At 54.6% G+C, this 16,486-nt stretch overlaps 8 protein-coding genes across 8 annotated transcripts; 4 read left to right on the top strand and 4 right to left on the bottom strand.

The window, feature by feature from the left end:
• Positions 1–7: 7 nt before the first annotated feature.
• On the bottom strand, positions 8–1,698 carry M409DRAFT_25769 (uncharacterized protein; the record flags this gene model as incomplete). The annotated part of the gene is made up of 2 exons (XM_033807824.1): positions 8–424; positions 481–1,698. 2 exons carry the CDS (start codon positions 1,696–1,698, stop codon positions 8–10), a joined length of 1,635 nt encoding a protein of 544 aa, XP_033664884.1.
• Positions 1,699–2,798: 1,100 nt separating this feature from the next.
• On the bottom strand, positions 2,799–4,406 carry M409DRAFT_25768 (uncharacterized protein; the record flags this gene model as incomplete). The annotated part of the gene is made up of 4 exons (XM_033807823.1): positions 2,799–3,539; positions 3,599–3,733; positions 3,786–4,283; positions 4,341–4,406. 4 exons carry the CDS (start codon positions 4,404–4,406, stop codon positions 2,799–2,801), a joined length of 1,440 nt encoding a protein of 479 aa, XP_033664883.1.
• Positions 4,407–5,375: 969 nt separating this feature from the next.
• On the bottom strand, positions 5,376–6,572 carry M409DRAFT_57094 (uncharacterized protein; the record flags this gene model as incomplete). Its single annotated transcript, XM_033813515.1, has 2 exons — positions 5,376–5,778; positions 5,863–6,572. The coding sequence occupies 2 exons, from the start codon at positions 6,570–6,572 to the stop codon at positions 5,376–5,378; spliced, it is 1,113 nt and encodes a 370-aa protein (XP_033664882.1).
• A 501-nt stretch (positions 6,573–7,073) lies between these two features.
• On the top strand, positions 7,074–8,802 carry M409DRAFT_57093 (uncharacterized protein; the record flags this gene model as incomplete). The annotated part of the gene is made up of 2 exons (XM_033813514.1): positions 7,074–8,514; positions 8,564–8,802. 2 exons carry the CDS (start codon positions 7,074–7,076, stop codon positions 8,800–8,802), a joined length of 1,680 nt encoding a protein of 559 aa, XP_033664881.1.
• Positions 8,803–9,448: 646 nt separating this feature from the next.
• M409DRAFT_68220 (uncharacterized protein) lies at positions 9,449–10,340 on the top strand (the record flags this gene model as incomplete). Its single annotated transcript, XM_033817731.1, has 2 exons — positions 9,449–9,793; positions 9,855–10,340. The coding sequence occupies 2 exons, from the start codon at positions 9,449–9,451 to the stop codon at positions 10,338–10,340; spliced, it is 831 nt and encodes a 276-aa protein (XP_033664880.1).
• A 703-nt stretch (positions 10,341–11,043) lies between these two features.
• On the top strand, positions 11,044–13,162 carry M409DRAFT_57091 (uncharacterized protein; the record flags this gene model as incomplete). Its single annotated transcript, XM_033813513.1, has 2 exons — positions 11,044–11,428; positions 11,487–13,162. The coding sequence occupies 2 exons, from the start codon at positions 11,044–11,046 to the stop codon at positions 13,160–13,162; spliced, it is 2,061 nt and encodes a 686-aa protein (XP_033664879.1).
• Positions 13,163–13,535: 373 nt separating this feature from the next.
• M409DRAFT_25763 (uncharacterized protein) lies at positions 13,536–14,408 on the top strand (the record flags this gene model as incomplete). Its single annotated transcript, XM_033807822.1, has 1 exon — positions 13,536–14,408. The coding sequence occupies one exon, from the start codon at positions 13,536–13,538 to the stop codon at positions 14,406–14,408; it is 873 nt and encodes a 290-aa protein (XP_033664878.1).
• A 74-nt stretch (positions 14,409–14,482) lies between these two features.
• On the bottom strand, positions 14,483–15,589 carry M409DRAFT_57090 (uncharacterized protein; the record flags this gene model as incomplete). Its single annotated transcript, XM_033813512.1, has 2 exons — positions 14,483–15,367; positions 15,425–15,589. 2 exons carry the CDS (start codon positions 15,587–15,589, stop codon positions 14,483–14,485), a joined length of 1,050 nt encoding a protein of 349 aa, XP_033664877.1.
• Positions 15,590–16,486: the final 897 nt, after the last annotated feature.

Below are 16,486 nucleotides of genomic sequence, written 5' to 3'. Positions count from 1 at the left end.
ATACTCCTCACGAATGCGTCGGCATATCGACCTTCGCCCTCGTACTAATCGCATCCTCACTCCTCCAAAAACTCGTCACAGTCTTCAACTGCGTATAAAACTGCAACCCGGGCTTGCCATAGAAAGTATTCGCACCGCCGCCCGCCACACTCTTCTTGTTGCCCGTGAAGCTGAACATGGGCAACGGGACGGGGATGGGCACGTTGATACCGACCTGGCCGGCTTCGATCTCTTTCTGGAATTTGAGCGCCGTGGCGCCTGAGGAGGTGAAGATGGCGGTGCCGTTGCCGTATTCGTTGTCGTTGATCAGTTCGATGGCTTCGTCGAGGGTGGGGACGTTGAGGCAGACGAGGACGGGGCCGAAGATTTCTTCTTTGTAGCAGGTCATGTCTTTTGTGACGTTGGCGATGATGGTGGGGCCGACCTAGAATAGAGATGTTAGTGGATATCGCTTTTCGTGGTGGAGTGACTTTTGCTCACCCAGTTGCCGTTGGGGTACTTCTCTGGCTTCTGGCCTCTGCCGTCGAGCACGATCGTAGCACCCTCCTTCTCAGCAGTGCCAATGATGTCCTCGATCCTCTTCTTCGCTTGTGGAGAGATGACTGGGCCTAGATCTGCACCTGGCTCAAAGCCACCGTTCATGCTCAAGGCCTTTACACGCTCAGCGATCTCTGGTGCCCAGTCCTTCGTCTCGCCGACAAAAACCAAGGTGCTCAGAGCCATGCATCGCTGACCTGCTGCTCCGAATGCAGCACCGGCAATGGCGTTCAACGCCTGGTTCTTGTTGCAGTCAGGGAGCACAGCAGCGTGGTTCTTGGCACCCAAGTTTGCTTGCACTCGCTTGCCTTGTGCACTGCCACGGGTGAAGATGTACTCTCCCGCCTTGTTCGAGCCAACGAAAGAAATGGCCTTAATGCGAGGCTCATCAATGATGAAGTCCACCGTCTTCGCCGAACCGTGAATAATGTTGATCACACCCGGTGGGAAGCCCGCCTTCTCAGCCAACTCAGCCAGAATCATCGCAGCACCAGGATCACGCTCAGAGGGCTTGATAATGCAGGTGTTGCCAGTGACAGTCGCGACAGGAATCGTCCAGAGAGGAATCATAGCAGGGAAGTTGAAGGGGCAGATGGCAGCAATGATGCCCAATGGCTCGCGGTACGAGCGAGTCTCCATGTCCTTCGCAACCTCCAGCACCTCACCCTGCATCTGTGTAGTGATACCACAAGCCGTCTCAGCGACCTGCAGTCCTCGTAGCACATCACCCTTCGCATCGGCGAATGTCTTGCCCTGCTCCAGCGTGATGCTGGCTGCGAGTCTGTCCCAGTGTTCTCTGATCAACGCCACATACTTGAACATGATCTGTTGTCTCGCCAGCAAGCTCGTCGCCTTCCATGCTGGGAACGCCTTATCAGCGCTGTCTACTGCCGCCTTGAGCTCCTCATCCGTCGACTGTGGCACACGGGTGACGAGGTTGTTGGTCGCGGGGTCGTGGAGATCGATCCATTGGGTGGCTTTGGAAGGGACGAATTGGTTGTCAAGGAAGTTGGTCGTGTCCAGTGGCTGCGAGACTTTGTCGTGGCTGGTAGGATACTGTGCTGGAGAGGTTGCTGCGGTGGTTGTGGCGGAGGCGAGGTGCTGGCTCGTGGCATGTATCCTCCTCACAGCGTTCTGTGTCGCATTGGGGTTCTGAGGCATCCTGCCCGCTACTCGCGAGGCTCTTGCTACGGCTGGTCGGAGGGAGATGGACTGCAGTGTGCGGCTAGAAATGGCTCGTCGAGCTGCCATTGTCATAGATCCAAAGGTGAAGATCGTTCTTGTGGCAGCAATGGAGCTCGTCGTCTTCTACTTAAAGAGACGCGAGATGTAGGAAGGAAGAGCGGAGATGGCTGGTTGAGGTACAAGTTACCGCTGACTGTGACGGGCGGGAGGTGGTATTAGTAGTGTTGGAGTGTGGTTTATTATTTACTCTCGACCTTCTCGCCGTTGCTCCCCCGCTGCGGCCAGGTTATCATTAGGCGCATACTGGCGGCTCACCGAGGTCGCTCCAAGAGAGTTAATTGTGGGGAAAGAAGACCCGCTTTTCACGTGAGTCGTTGTTTAAGCCTTCCCGTCTTGGACATGTTGTCCCTCCCCCTTCAACATCACCTCTTCTTGGATGGATTCACATGTCAGAATCTCGCATTTATCCTCTACGGAGACAATCAATTGCAACTCGACTTCGTGAAAGACCGCCACAATATCTGCTCTCGATGCATGCGTGTATCAGGAAGGTAACCTGGCCTAGTCGCATTTGACCACAACTGCCTAATAAAGTACAAGAAGCGTTTCAAAGAGGACGCCGACGCGAGCACATCATATGCCTCCATTGGATCTCAGAGCCACAGCACAGACTGTTCTCTGTTCTCTGAATAGTGTCTGGACTCTAGACTCCACCCTGCGCATACACTCTGCCCCAGACCCTGAACAACTCGGCAAGTACTTCATTGCATTGTTCTAAGGCGCTCTACTAGCACTGGGACATCGAGACCGCCTATCGTCTCGTCATGCCTAAACCCCGGAATATGATGGCGTCGCGCTTTATTTGTTATGTCCGAGTGACCTGATGCTCGATCTCTAGCTTCGGCGTTAACACGAGATGGTCTTGGCCTCGGCGTTTTCGAGGAGATGTTGGCTCCGAGTCGTGTCGACATCGCGTTGAGCTTTTCGACAGCGATATCGAGATCCTACATTCCTCATCCGGCTTCGCAATTCATTGCTGTCGATTCGAGGCTCGTATCACTCGGTGTCTGGTCTTCTTACCAAAGGCCGGGTCTGAGACTCTCGGAAAACTGCCTCGTTTGAAACGTTGTGAGAGCTGCATACTGACTCCCTATATCGAGCACGTTTGCCGACGGTTTCCAGGATGCGGTACTCAGGTGCATGTCTGCAGACAGATCCCAAAGCAACGAAATCAGTTGAGGGCGATCCGCCGGGTTCAGAGGTCTGAAGTCGCTGGAAAACTGCCAAATCGCCTGTTCGAGACGCCTCTTTTTCGACGGCTCGTTCGTGCACATCCAGGCCGTGTACAAGTTCAGGGAGATGAAACTCGCCCGTAATGGACGGTAAGCATCCATCTCGTCCACCAGCTGCAAGGACGAATCCACAAGCTCTTCCGCCTCTTTGAGGATGAGCAATTCGTCGAACCGAAAGGTCCGCACCATACAGTTCAGCATGCAGCACACTGACAGCGTACAGGCATATTTCGCTGCTCTTTCCAAGCCTGGATCTGGTTCATTCATGGCTCTTTGCAGCGCGAGGACGCTCTCGGCTCGTCTCATGATGCCATATGCAGTTTCGATGCGCCGTCTGAGCATGCCTATGTGGCCACTATCGCGTCCAATACACTGTGACATCTGGATGAATCTGGGTATCTGTCCGAGAATCGTGAGGGGATTCTGCCAGTCTGGGCTGAAGTCGTCGGGGAAGAGCAATCTTTCAAAGTCGTTCCATTTCCAAGGGTTCATGAGGGTTTCACGGTTGAAGAGGACCTCGCAAATCTTGGGGCTAAACTCAGCAACTGTTGACCATCTCAATGGGTGTATGGCATGAGGCGTACCACGGAGCCGCGCAAGGATTGCAAGACCTGGACTTCAAAGTCGTCGCGGGACTCGCGATTGTGCCGCAGTCGGAGCAGCTGAACCGCACCATTGCAATGACTGGTCCAGTGCTGTCCACCGAAGCCACCGAATTTCTAGCAAATGCGTCAGATGCGAATGACCCAGACTGCTCGACATTCTTCCTACCGCACAGAAGGTCAACAATAATACCGCGCACACGGTCTCGATCGAGCTGGCCTCTGATGGAATGCATAAGCAGAGCCGCAATGCAGCAAGACCCTCTGAATAAAGCCTCGATGTCTTTGCGTCTCCCGGTCGCCCTTTGCAGACGCTTGAATGCACGGAGACCAATGCTCGCGTTGCTGCATCCAGAGCACGATTTCCGCCTAGGCGTTGAGGCAAGACACGGAGGAAGGGACCGAGAGTGTCGGCGAGATTGAACCGTACAGGAGTCGATGGTTTGATCGTATCAAGAAACGTGGCAATGAGTAGAGTCAACTCGTTCGTGGGCGCCGGGCTGACTGTCGAGCACCTTGGGGTTTGCGGCTGTGGTGTTGCCGCCGTGCTGCGCGGTTTACGTTTGAACGACTTGTGCTCCTTGAAGACGTATCGTCGACGTCCAGCGCCAACGCAAGTCAGCCCCAGTCGAGCACATCGTGAGCATGCTGGGGTCGCGAGATTGCACTACAGAGCACTTCAGCCTCATATCAAAGGCGGAGGACCTGGAGAGGATATGCCGACCTTCTTCTTCTGCTTTCGGCAAGCATCGCAAGCCTGCTCCGACGCGGTCGAAGGAACGCCGGCCATGGAACATGGAACCGCTGTCAAGCCTTTTGTGATTGCTTGGAGGTTCGTCACAGGGCTGCAGGAAGGCCAGCTCACTTAATAAAGCTCATGCAAATTGACTTTCGGTGAGCTACCGAGCGCTCGATTTCGCCTGAAGAAGTTAGAGTCGTTGACGGCGCTAGTGAAGACAAAGTAGACGTCGCTCGCTGAGCAATGGTGTTGTGTGTGGCACGTCTGGTACCTTGCATAGAAGAGTCGAAGAACTTTTCGTGAGGCTGTGATGGCGATATATGATCGGATGCTCTGCTTCCCGGCCCGCGGAGCACCAATGCTGATGCTATCAGCAAAGGAGTGTCTCTGACACCGCCCCTTGACGACGTCTTCGAGGTGATGTGGCAGGCTCAGCAGCATGGGGCATGCACGGTTGACGTAGACGGGATACCCAATAGGTTCTCGTCACATCTTGGTGGCTTCGAGACAACGTTCCCAACTACAATTTTCTCCTGTGTGAGGACATGCAACTGGTAGCGCTTGCGTCAGTATTGGGCTCTTTCTCCCAGATGCTGTTGACACATGCGATATTTGCCGCTGATTGACGCAAGCGATACGATCCGAGAGAGCGATCTGAGCGAAAGACTTCGCCGAGTTTGGTTGGCACGGTGAATTGTCGTCGAGGTATAAGTCTCCTCTGAGGTCCTCCTGTACGATCCCTCCTCCCGCCTGCCAAGACTGTTAGGGCATGCACAATTCGCTTGAATGATCTTGGCTCTGATCCTTCGATGCCAGCCATGAGTATGGCAGCGGTCGCAGCTTTTGTGGTTTTGCATCCCAATGCTGAACGCGGATACGTCTCGAAGGAACAACGACTTCTCCAATGCATCGTCATTGAGCCTTTCGACAAGAACAAGCCGTTCATGGTTCTCTCGACTTCTCAGAAGCTGAAACAGCTACGCAGCCTCACCACCACCATGCCGATTCGAAGCAGACCGATTACAGCTTGAAGACTCTTTCACGGAACATCAAGGATGAGAAACGCCCACTGCGCAGGCGACAGGAGATGTCATCGCGTGAGGGCGGAACAGGAGCGTATCCTCTAGCGGTTGTCAAGAGGGATATATTGAAGACTTGCATCTTGGTACAGCATCCAATGCCGACATCGAAACAGTCTTGCCGATCAAACGCAGCCGTGTTGCTCCAGCTTCGCGTGCAGTTGAGATCTTGAAAAGGGGCACGAGACAGTAGTGGCCGCATTTTGGAGCAGCTCTGCTGCCGAATCCATCTTATTCGAACAGGGCGCCAACAGAAGAAGTGGTAGACCGCAAGTCGGCCATCCAACGTAGTGCCAATGCTCGCACTGTCCAAATGATCTCCTGGTATGTTGGCCTTCTCTACACTACCAATAGATGAAGTTCAGACCATTAACAATTCTTGCAGAAGTCAGCTGGGTATGATCAGGTTCAACGCCAGCCGAACATACCCTCCAATCTTCAAAGCCAGGTCGTCAAATCTCTCCTTTCCTTCCAGCTCCAACCAGTGCGAAGAGACCCGGATTTGAGGTTGATCACCTATCCGCATACGAGCGAGTTCAGCACCGAACAGCTGCCACACATACTCGGGCCGAGCGTCTCGAGGCCACTCTCCATCGTTGACGAACCACATCGAATCAAAGTGTAGAGTCAGAGATGTCGTCTTGCGTTCTGGACTGAGACATCTGATCAAAGAATCCAAAGCCTGAGCGTTTTGCGAAAGGTCTTCTTCTGGAGTGATGTGCTGGCGGATATGTACGTGGTTGATCCAGCGCAAGAAGATCGAGGCTTTCGTAGGGCCTGCTGCTATTGCAGGCTGTCCGTTGACGAAGGGAAGGGCTGGGGGCCGCATGTTCTGTATGTTGAGGACGAAGAGACATTTGCCGTAGAGCAGACCCATGGCTTCGTTGTGAAGGAGACGGCATGTGCGTAGGATAGCTGGACAGAGTATAGTGAGGCCAGGTGGCCTGGCGACGGAAATAGACCTCCATTCATCTCTTTCGCGGACCAGAGTTACATGTCCAACTCCGTCAGTGTACCCATGATCTCTGGCAGCCTGTGTGTTCGGCCTGGAAATTGTATGCCAGATGGGACGTTGCAGCAGATGCTCGAGAATATTGACACGAATTTCGGCCGGTAGCTCTAACAGGGCTGATCGCATCGTGCAATGTTGTATGTTTCCAATAGATGGATGTATAGCATAATAAGAAGAACAAGATTCAGAGAATATGAGGCTGAAGTGCGGTGCAGCCGGTCAATTCGGTGCCGTTGAAAGTCGTCAATATATTGATTCAAGATGGCCCGTGCCACCCCTGTCATGTCGGCAAGCGCGAAAACCTTCGAAGCTGTCCAAAGTGCTGATTGCCGCGACTTCAACTTCTCAACTTCACCATCACCTCGCACCGACGACCACCACGTCGCGAGCATCCACCACCACCAATTGCTCGTGTGGTCTCCCCTCACCTCGCCTCGCTTCACCTTCAACCACCTCCTTCACCCCATGACCGCCGACACCTCCGCCGACACCTAGCGACCGACCCGACCACCCCTGCTAACGACAGCGACTCGACGACACGCCCGCCCTTACTGACACCCAGCCTCAAGACCACGGCCGCCTGTAAGACGTGCAGCGCACACACCACCCACATAACAGGACTTCAGCATGTCTGACAGGAGACTGCAGTCCTCTCACGACCACCGCCGTCGGGACCGCGATGGCGACCGCCGTGATCGCCGCCGCTCGCGCTCGCCGCGCACCCGCCGCCGTGACGAGCCAGAGGTAGACACCTACTCCACCAGCCGCGACTACCGCGAGCGAGAGCGCGAGGAGCGCTACGGTGGACGTGGAGGCCGCGACGACAGAGAGTGGGGCAGACCAGACCGCGGCACTGCCCGTCGAGATGCACGCCGAGACGACGACGACCGCCGTCGCGAGCCCCGCCGCGACCGTGACGACCTGTTTGCTGATCGTCGAGGACCACGCCGTGACGATCGCCGTGACGGCGGCCGCGAGAGAGACCCACGTGGCCAAGATCGCGACGACATGCGCCAGCTCGAACGCCAGACTGCTCGCAAGAGTGCCTCTCCCCCACCACGCAAGCCCAAGGAGCCAACTCCAGACCTGACTGACGTCGTCTCGGTGTTGGAGAGAAACCGTCGTCTGACTCAGTGGGACATCAAGCCACAAGGTTACGAGAATGTCACGGCCGAGCAAGCCAAGCTCTCGGGCATGTTCCCACTTCCAGGTGCACCACGCCAGCAGCCGATGGACCCATCCCGCCTTCAAGCTTTCATGAACCAGCCAGGCAACCAGGCCAACAGTGCGGCTCTGAAGCCTGCCTCAGCACGCCAGTCCAAGCGTCTGATGGTATCCAACCTGCCACAAGGCACTAATGAAGACAAGATCGTCGACTTCTTCAACTTGCAGCTCAACGGCTTGAACGTCACCCGTGGAGTTGACCCTTGCATCTCTGCCCAGACCAGCAAGCAGACCGACTTCGCACTTGTCGAATTCAAGACTCCCGAGGACGCTACTAATGCCCTCACCCTCGACGGCATCCAGATGGACCCAGACGCCATGGTCACCAACGGCAATGGCGAAGGCGGTCCCCAAGGACTCGACATTCGTCGTCCAAAAGACTACATCGTCCCAGCCGTGACCGACGAGACGGAGAATGAAGCTGGCGTGCTTTCCAACGTCGTTCCCGACACCCAGAACAAGATCTCCATCACGAACCTGCCCATCTACTTGGGTGACGAACAGATCATGGAGCTGCTGCAATCTTTCGGTGAGCTCAAGAACTTCGTGTTGGTCAAGGATACGTCTACCGAAGAGAGCAGGGGTATAGCATTCTGCGAGTACAAGGATCCGAAAGTCACCAAGGACGCCGTTGATGGCCTGCACGGTATGGAGCTTGGCGACGCTGCTATGAAAGTGCGTTTGGCCAGTATCGGCCTCAAGCAGGTCAGCTCGGAGATGAGTGTCGGTGCGATGAGCATGCTCGCAGGTACTACTAAGGAGGACGCTCAGGACACTGGACGTGTTCTTTGCCTCATGAACATGATCACCCCAGAAGAGCTCATGGACGCAGAGGAAGCTGATGGTATGTTGTCGTCACTGGGGTTTTATTTGATGCTGACTCTTTTATGCAGAAATCCTCGAGGACATCAAGGAAGAGTGCGCCAAGTACGGCGAGCTGGCGGAGGTCAAGATGCCTCGTCCAACGGGCGGCTCTCGTCAAAACACCGGCATAGGTAAGGTGTATCTCAAGTACAAGGAGCCTTCCAGCGCGGCGAAGGCTCTGGCGGCTTTGGCTGGCAGGAAGTTTGCGGATCGCACTGTGGTCGTCACGTACTTCGGCGAGGAGTACTTTGATGTGAACGCATGGTAAGTCTGTCGTTTTGTGGCAGCGGCAGCAGCAGTGCAGCAGAGCACAATCGAGCACAGCAGAGCACCGCAGCAGAGCACAGCAGACAGAGCAGCGAGCGAGCACATCCGACCGACGACGCATCGAACTTTCAGCAAGCGATTTCTTTGAGCAGAGAACCCGACGAGCATCCGACGAGCATCCGACGTCTGGTCCCATCCAGATCTTCTTTTCAGCAGGATATGGCGAGATGAGGCAGCGATGGCGTTAAGGATGTCAAAAGTATGAGAGCAGCGAAGGGTGGTGGGAGGAAAGATTGCTATGTTCTCATCACGGCACTTTTGTAGCATGTCTGCCTTGAAATGGGCAGTGGAGGTGCTGTGAAGGCGCCACAAAAAGCAGAATGGCAAACACGATGTAACATAAGAGCGTAGTAGCGAGGCACATGCATTGCCGTGAAAGCAACTTCGTTCATAAAACCCCAAGGCTCTACCCTATCCACTGTGATGTCTCAATGTCCTCGAGTCTATACGTGTGCCAGTGTACGTGAGTACGTGAATGCCAGCACGCCATCTTCAATGGCTCGGAACGACTTCCGCGGCTTCTCTACCACGTGCGATCTCAACCACTGCTCAAAGCGCTCAACGCCGCGACAACAGCAGTATTCAGCATGCCGAGCTCCGACTCACCTAGTAAGAAACGAAAAGCGGACGAGGAGGTCGAGAATGGCCATCCTAAGAAGGTGGCCCCAGACCACCATAATGGCTCGAGCAATGGCGGCTCGAACGACGCCCTCATCACCTCAGACGATCCTCTACACCCGGCAAACCACATCTGCGAGCTCTGCCACAAGTTCTACGGCCATGGATGGGTGACTGGAACTGGTGGTGGTCTGTCCATCAAGCATGAGAACTACGTCTTCATCGCGCCGTCCGGCGTGCAGAAAGAGCTCATGAAGCCAACGGATATGTTCGTCATGGATTACACCACCAAGGAGTATCTGCGACGGCCACAGGTAGGAACAGTACCAATCTCAAGTATCGTTATAGGCGTCACGAGGCTGACGATCAAGGTAGGCACTCAAACCCTCCGCCTGCACCCCCCTCTTCCTGGCCGCCTTCACCAAGCGCGGCGCCGGCTGCTGTATCCACACGCACTCCCAATGGGCCGTCCTCGTAACCCTCATCTGCGAAGCCGGCCACCAAAACGCCCACGGCCCCAACGTCTTCGCCATGAAAGAGATCGAGCAGATCAAAGGCATCTCGCGCGGCGGCACCGGCAGCACGGAGATCCTCGAGGGCGGGCGCAAAGCAGGCAACCTGGGCTACTTCGACACGATGAAGATCCCGATTATCGAGAATACGGCGCACGAGGAGGACTTGAAGGATACGTTGGAGAAGGCGATTGAGGAGTGGCCCGAGACGTGTGCGGTGCTGGTCAAGAGGCATGGGGTCTATGTTTGGGGCAAGGATGTGAAGCAGGCGAAGACGCAGTGTGAGAGTCTGGATTATTTGTTCCAGTTGGCGGTGGAGATGCATCGGTTGGGGTTGAAGTGGGTGTAGGAGGTGAAGTGAGGTCGAAGGGTAGGTATCCTTTTACTAAGGCGAGGACGCAACGCTCTCCTAAAAGGGTTTTATGGCTTTGTTGGTTGTGGGTGGGTTCTTCCAATCATGGTGAAGGTGGGAGTACAGGAATGGAAGTTGCTCGTTGAGTGGTGATAGCTCGGTCTCAATTCACTGGCTGGGAGAGATCACGAGCTGGCTGTTCAACACGTATTCTACGAATGCACCCAACTGAATAGTTGTGGATCGAATGATATTTGTGAAGAAGATAGACATAAGGTAATGAGGTCGATGCGAGGAACAATATTGTCACATGTCAATCATGAAGGCTCGGGGAAATAGGCTTCACCAACGAATCGAACCGAGACTCCATGGCTGATCTGTCAATTGCTGTTGCCCGGACAGTCAAATGAGGCGTCATTGGAACTTCTCGGATTAATGAATTCATTAATCAATCAGCGATAGCTCGTGTCAATATGCCGCTAGAGTTGATCACGGTACTTCTCATACCACGTGAGTAACCCTCAGCACTCCGGATTCACGGGTCTCTTGGGTCAAGTGCTAGATGACCTGGGCGCATTCGTCTCCAGGGGACACATCTACCCAAAACACATACATGCGCGCCTCGTGTACACTTCCAATGGCCTCCTAGCCGTTAATGTAATCTATGCGCAAGCGCTGGGGAGAATTCTGATAGCCGACCATGCCACCCGCCGCGGACCTCCAGAAGACGCCCGAGTACAAGACCCAGCTCCTCCGCTACGTCCTCGCCATCAAAGACGAATATCGCGACCGAGATCCCGATTACGTTTCCTTCTTCAACTACGCCGGCAAGACATTCCACTACGAGGGCGTACCACCCCTCGATGGTCCCGATGAGCTGTCCGTCTTCCTCGACGCGGAAGTCTACACCTGGACTAAAGAGGTGGACGGCACCAAGAAGCGAAGACCAGGACATGAGCAGGGCAGCGAGTACGATCATTTGATGACAGCTTTTTCCAAAGCGCTGGATGCCATCATCGTTGATCACTGGCATTGGGTGGTTACTCAACCTGGGCCCAACGAGAGGAAGTTTGCAGAGGTACCAGGTCAGTAGATCACTTCAAACCGGCTCTTTTGTCGATTCCATACTGACGTCTCGCATAGAGGACTACCGCAGCAAAGTCAAGCGATTAGTATCTTCGGTTGGCAAGAGAATAGTCAAATCTGGTAGCGCGCACGAGTTCGCCGCCCACGCCGCCAAAATGTACAACATGTCCCGGACCGAGCGGCATGACTTCGAGTACAATGCTGTCAAGCTTGAGCGCGTTGTCAACGCGGCCATGACCCGAGCCAGGGAAGTCGGCAAGGCTGATCTTGCCGATGCCGTGCATGAGCTCTACAAAGACTCGTTGCAGAATATGGATCTGAGGATCCTGCTCGAAAAGACTCTCACCCAAAGATGTAACGAGACGGAGACGAACGAATTTCAAGACTATGTGCGGAAGGCGAAGAGGAAGCTGAAGCAAGAAAAGGCCAACAAGATCGGCGTGATTCCACCCTACAAGGATCGGGTAGACGGGTTGGATAAGTCGACCCCAAAGTCGGCGGATGTGAAATCGTCACAGAGCAAGCCGCAGCAGACTTCGAAGACATTCGTCACTTCACTAGCCCCGACCAATGTCACCACGAAGGGGAAGACAAGCCTCGATTCGCCAGCGCCCAAAGTGGTTGTCTCCAAGATTGAGGACGAGGTCAACACAAAGGCGACCAGTAAGTCGGCCTCCCAACAAGGCCCGTCTTGCAACGCGAACGGTCGTTTGGATAGTCATCATGCGACCGAGGATAGTGGGTACGGCAGTGCGAAAGATGCGACCCCTTCAGAGAACGGCTCCAACAAGCGAAAGACAGCGTCCATCACGTCTGAAGAAGCTGCAGAACAGGAGGATTTAGAGGAAGCTAAGCGCGCTTCGAAACGGAGAAGACGGGCAGGAAGTGACGACAGCGGCAGCTATCATCCGTCAATGGACGGGAATCGTCGCAAAAAGTCCACACCAAGGAAGAACGCCAACGAATCTCACGAAAGGACCTCCCGTGATAGCTCGCCTCTTAGCTCGATTCTTTCTTCCCCTGACGATATGGACATTGAGCAGGCGAAGGAAGCGTATGTTGATGAGATGGTACGTAGGAAGTCAGCGGACGCCGCAAGGAAAGCCATCGAAGAGAAGTACGGCCCAGTATCGCCAAGCATCATAGGAGATGCCCGCTCAGAGCCGGCCGAGTCTTGGGCATCGATGCCCTCGCCAACGATGGAACCAGCAAGGCCAGCCGCGGCGGTGGTCACATCAGCGGCCAGGAATATCACAGATCAAGCGACAGCTGGTGCACAGGACAGCGAGGCACAGTCTGAGATACCTGGCCCGCCTCCCGAAGGCTTCACGCCAGACGAAGGAGCTCATGCGTACAAGCTCATCACTGCCACGGTCGCCGAAGCCATCATTCCGTACTTCAAACACGTGGAAACGAAGCTCGACAAACTCGAGACTCAACAGAAAGCAGTGACGCAGACTTCTTCCGAACAGGTTCTGCCGTCATCGAAAGAGCTCATGGACGCTGCGAAAGCGCTGCAGTCCGGATCATTGCAGGCCAACAACAATAAAACGACACAATTGATCTCACAACTACTAAAGAATGCCGCGGATGCTTCGATACACGCTGCTGAAGCGGCACGGAAAGCCGGTGAGGTGGCGAGGAATGTCAGCGAAGTGCTCATGCACATTTCCAGCAAGAAGGATGAAACTGCAGCTGGGTCCTCCTCAGGCGGTCAGCGAAAGAAGAAATGAACAGAATAGTATATCCTTGGCACATGGAATGGGCGTGGGTCCTGTATGGGTTTCTGGGAGCAGGAAAATTGGTATGTTAGTGTTTAGCTTCGTCTAACTGATGATACACAACTGTAGCTTTAACGGACTGATTATGATGGGCAAAGAAATGGCGACGGAGTGGGTGACCACGATGCAACAAGCATGCCTGTATACCGAGAGACCTTGACTTTGTTTTCACTTTGCACCGTCTGGCCGTTCTCCACATGTGATCCTTCGAGTTGGCCCGTGCGGGACTAGGCCACATCATCTTCTGCCTAATCTTTCTCCTCCCACACAACACACTCTATCAAGAGCATGGACTATGAGGCTCCGAAACCAAGCACCAAACAACATGAACCCTTCGCCGACGCTCCTCGATCTTCCACCGGCTCTTCGAATTCGAATCCTTAGCTACCTCCTCGTCCGGGAAACTGACGTGGAAACGCCGTCTAAGAAAAAGAACGACCCCTACAACCAGTACCTCCACCCCTTCACCTTCTTCATCGACCGCGACCGCATCTCCAAAACTCCCACCGCGCGCGGATACCCCGGCCACACCAAGCAGAAAGCATCCACTCGCAGCGAGATCAACGACGGAGTCTTCCTCGTGTGTAAGGCGATACGAGAAGAAGCCCTCGACGTCTGGTTCTCCCACGTCACAATCACCTTTCAGGAATTCTCCCGGCAAGCGAAATACCTCGAAGGTCAGCCTGTTTGCTCATCGAGAGGAGGTCCAGTCGCGACGTTCGGCCGAGCGGATGCCATCGCCACGCTATCGCACTCCGATGATGAGTCGGGATGGTTGAGCCGGGTGCGGCGTTGCGAGGTGAGGTTTACTGTGGAGACGGAGTGGGAACTGCGACATTTCCCTTCCAAACTCTCCCTCCTCATGTCTAATCTCAACATGCAGAAGATGCAGCGGTTCCGCGTGGTGGTGAGGTTTGTGAAGACGTGGTTTTATCATCATCGGCCTCATCGGGCTTTTAGTTGGCGCATGGCGGGTGTTTTGAGGAGTCGGGTGGAGGAGCAGAAAGGTGTTGGGGAGGCTACGTGGAGGGGGGTTGTGAGGGAGGTGGAGGGGTTGGGGTTGAGGAGGTGGGAGGGGATGCATGAGGTTTTTTTTTGGCAGACGTGGGAGATGGCTGAGGGGGGCTTGGGGTCGTTTGAGGAGTTGGGAGGGGTGATGGGGGCTGTTGTTAGGGGGTCTGATACGAGCGGGGGTTGAATGGTGTCGTTCGGAAAGGGCTGAGAATGAGGATGCCTTTTGTCGTGTCTTCTGTTCTTCGTGCTGTACTGTGCCTATCGAATCTTAATGATCACCTTCGAGAAATGCTTCTGCGCCGCTAATCTCTCGTACGCATCCTTCGTCTGCTCCAGAGTAAAGACCACATCATCCACCACTGGCTGAAGATTCTTCTCCTCCACGAATTTGACCATCTTCTTGAACTGATCCCTCGTCCCAAGGACGATCCCTCGCACCGTACACACATACCAGATCGTCTTCAGCATCGGCACAGGTTGCGAATCACTACCCAGGATTCCCGTCGCGGCTACAACACCATTGGCCCGAACAGCTGCGAGCGACTCGTTGAGTGTACTGTCCCCTCCAACGTCGACGATGAGATCGAACCCCCGATTCAAAGGTGTGAGTTTGCGAGCCTCTGCACTCCATTTCGGCGTGTCGCGGTAGTTGATCACATGCTTCGCTCCCAGACTTTCCAATCGTTTTGCTTTCTCGTCGGTCGATGTCGTTGCTACGACATTTGCGCCAATGGCAGAAGCGAACTGTAATGCGGCGATGCTGACGCCTCCAGTGCCTTGCACGAGGACCCAGTCACCTGCCTTGACTTCGTTGCCTTTCAACCCGAACAGAGCGTTCCAGGCCGTGAGGCCGCTGCAGGTGAGTGTGGCGGCGCGGTCGAAGCTGAGATCTTTGGGAGCGTGGACGAGGGCGGATTGGGGGAAGATGCCGACTTCTTGGAGGGTTCCATCGATTGATTGTCCCAGACCGGCGCCGATGTCGATGAGTGTTGGGAATTGATCATTAGGTATCGTGGGCGTGAGGTGTGTGGCCACTCGGTCTCCAGCTTTGAACTCTTGCACATTCTTTCCCACTTCCTTGACTATGCCCGCACCGTCTGAGCCAGGAACGACGTTTGCCTTGACATCCCCTGGAGCTGCGCCCTTGTCGAAGCCGTGAGCTTCCGTTCATGTTTTGCTGGGGAGGTACATTGAAGATACCTTTGCGACAACCAGCTCGCGATAATTCAACGAAGCAGCGTGCAACTCCACAACCACCTCATCGTCCCCCACTGAGCCCAGCGTAGCTTCGCGGTCCAGCGCCAGAGCTTGATGGCCGGTTGTCGGTGGGAGTGTCCATCTCGAGTACTTGACCGTAGCAGTCATGATGAAGGGGAAACCTCCGGGTATGCAGAAGTCTTTTTGTATATATCCTCTCAAACCCTCACTCTCCTGACCCCCGAAAACGGCCGCGTCTCGATGGAAGATCTGGTTTTTTGGGACGTCATGCATGTTTCGATTGCTTTATACAGCTGCTTGCAGGCGGACGGCGCCGGTTTTCGTTCGGGCCGACATCCATCCGAGTTGTGGGGCCTGTTGCTTGGAAATGGAGCCTTGGAGATGTTTCGACCAGTGGTGAGGATTGTAGATCGTTTGCCCGAGAGATCAGAGGTGCGTGATGGAGGATGCGTTGTTCCTGGGCGTGGTGGTGCGGCTTGCAACAGTTCGACGGCTGGAAGCGTACATTTGAAGTATTGGGCGATGTGTTGTCCTCCGAGAACGGCGGATGCAGTAGGAATTTCGAATACTGGTGAACAGCCTGCTTCTCAAGTCAAGGTGGTCAATGAAGTAGGACTGTACAATTCCAGCAACGCTGCACGAGGCAGTAGAATTGACGATGTGCGACACTGTGAAGTATTATAGGAGTAAGTCAATGTCAAAGATCGTCTGCACGCCCAGGCCTCTGTTTCCTGTTCGAGTCCGTGTGGAGAACGGCACTTCCGCCGGGCCCGCACGGCCGCCTCAGTCACATGTTAGAAAAGCTTAGTCTGGTTTCGGCGCCTTCTTGCTCCAGTATTATGGGTCATGTTCGCATGTAGGATTTTGCTTGTCTCGCGACCAACAACAACTTTGACACGCTTCCTTCGGCAGGTGAGGAACGAACTATTCATCCGCGGATCATCTTGCCCAAATCCTTCGGCGGGGTCTGGTCTTGAAAATTACGATAATAGTATTTTAATTGTCTCCTTCCACAGTCTCGAGCTGGGCCTGAACATGTTGCTG

This window comes from Zasmidium cellare (assembly GCF_010093935.1).
Source record: "Zasmidium cellare ATCC 36951 unplaced genomic scaffold M409scaffold_28, whole genome shotgun sequence".
In the NCBI taxonomy this organism is placed as follows: domain Eukaryota; kingdom Fungi; phylum Ascomycota; class Dothideomycetes; order Mycosphaerellales; family Mycosphaerellaceae; genus Zasmidium; species Zasmidium cellare.
The sequence above is the reverse complement of the archived record's forward strand: the minus strand, read 5'-3'. Positions and strand labels throughout refer to the sequence as shown.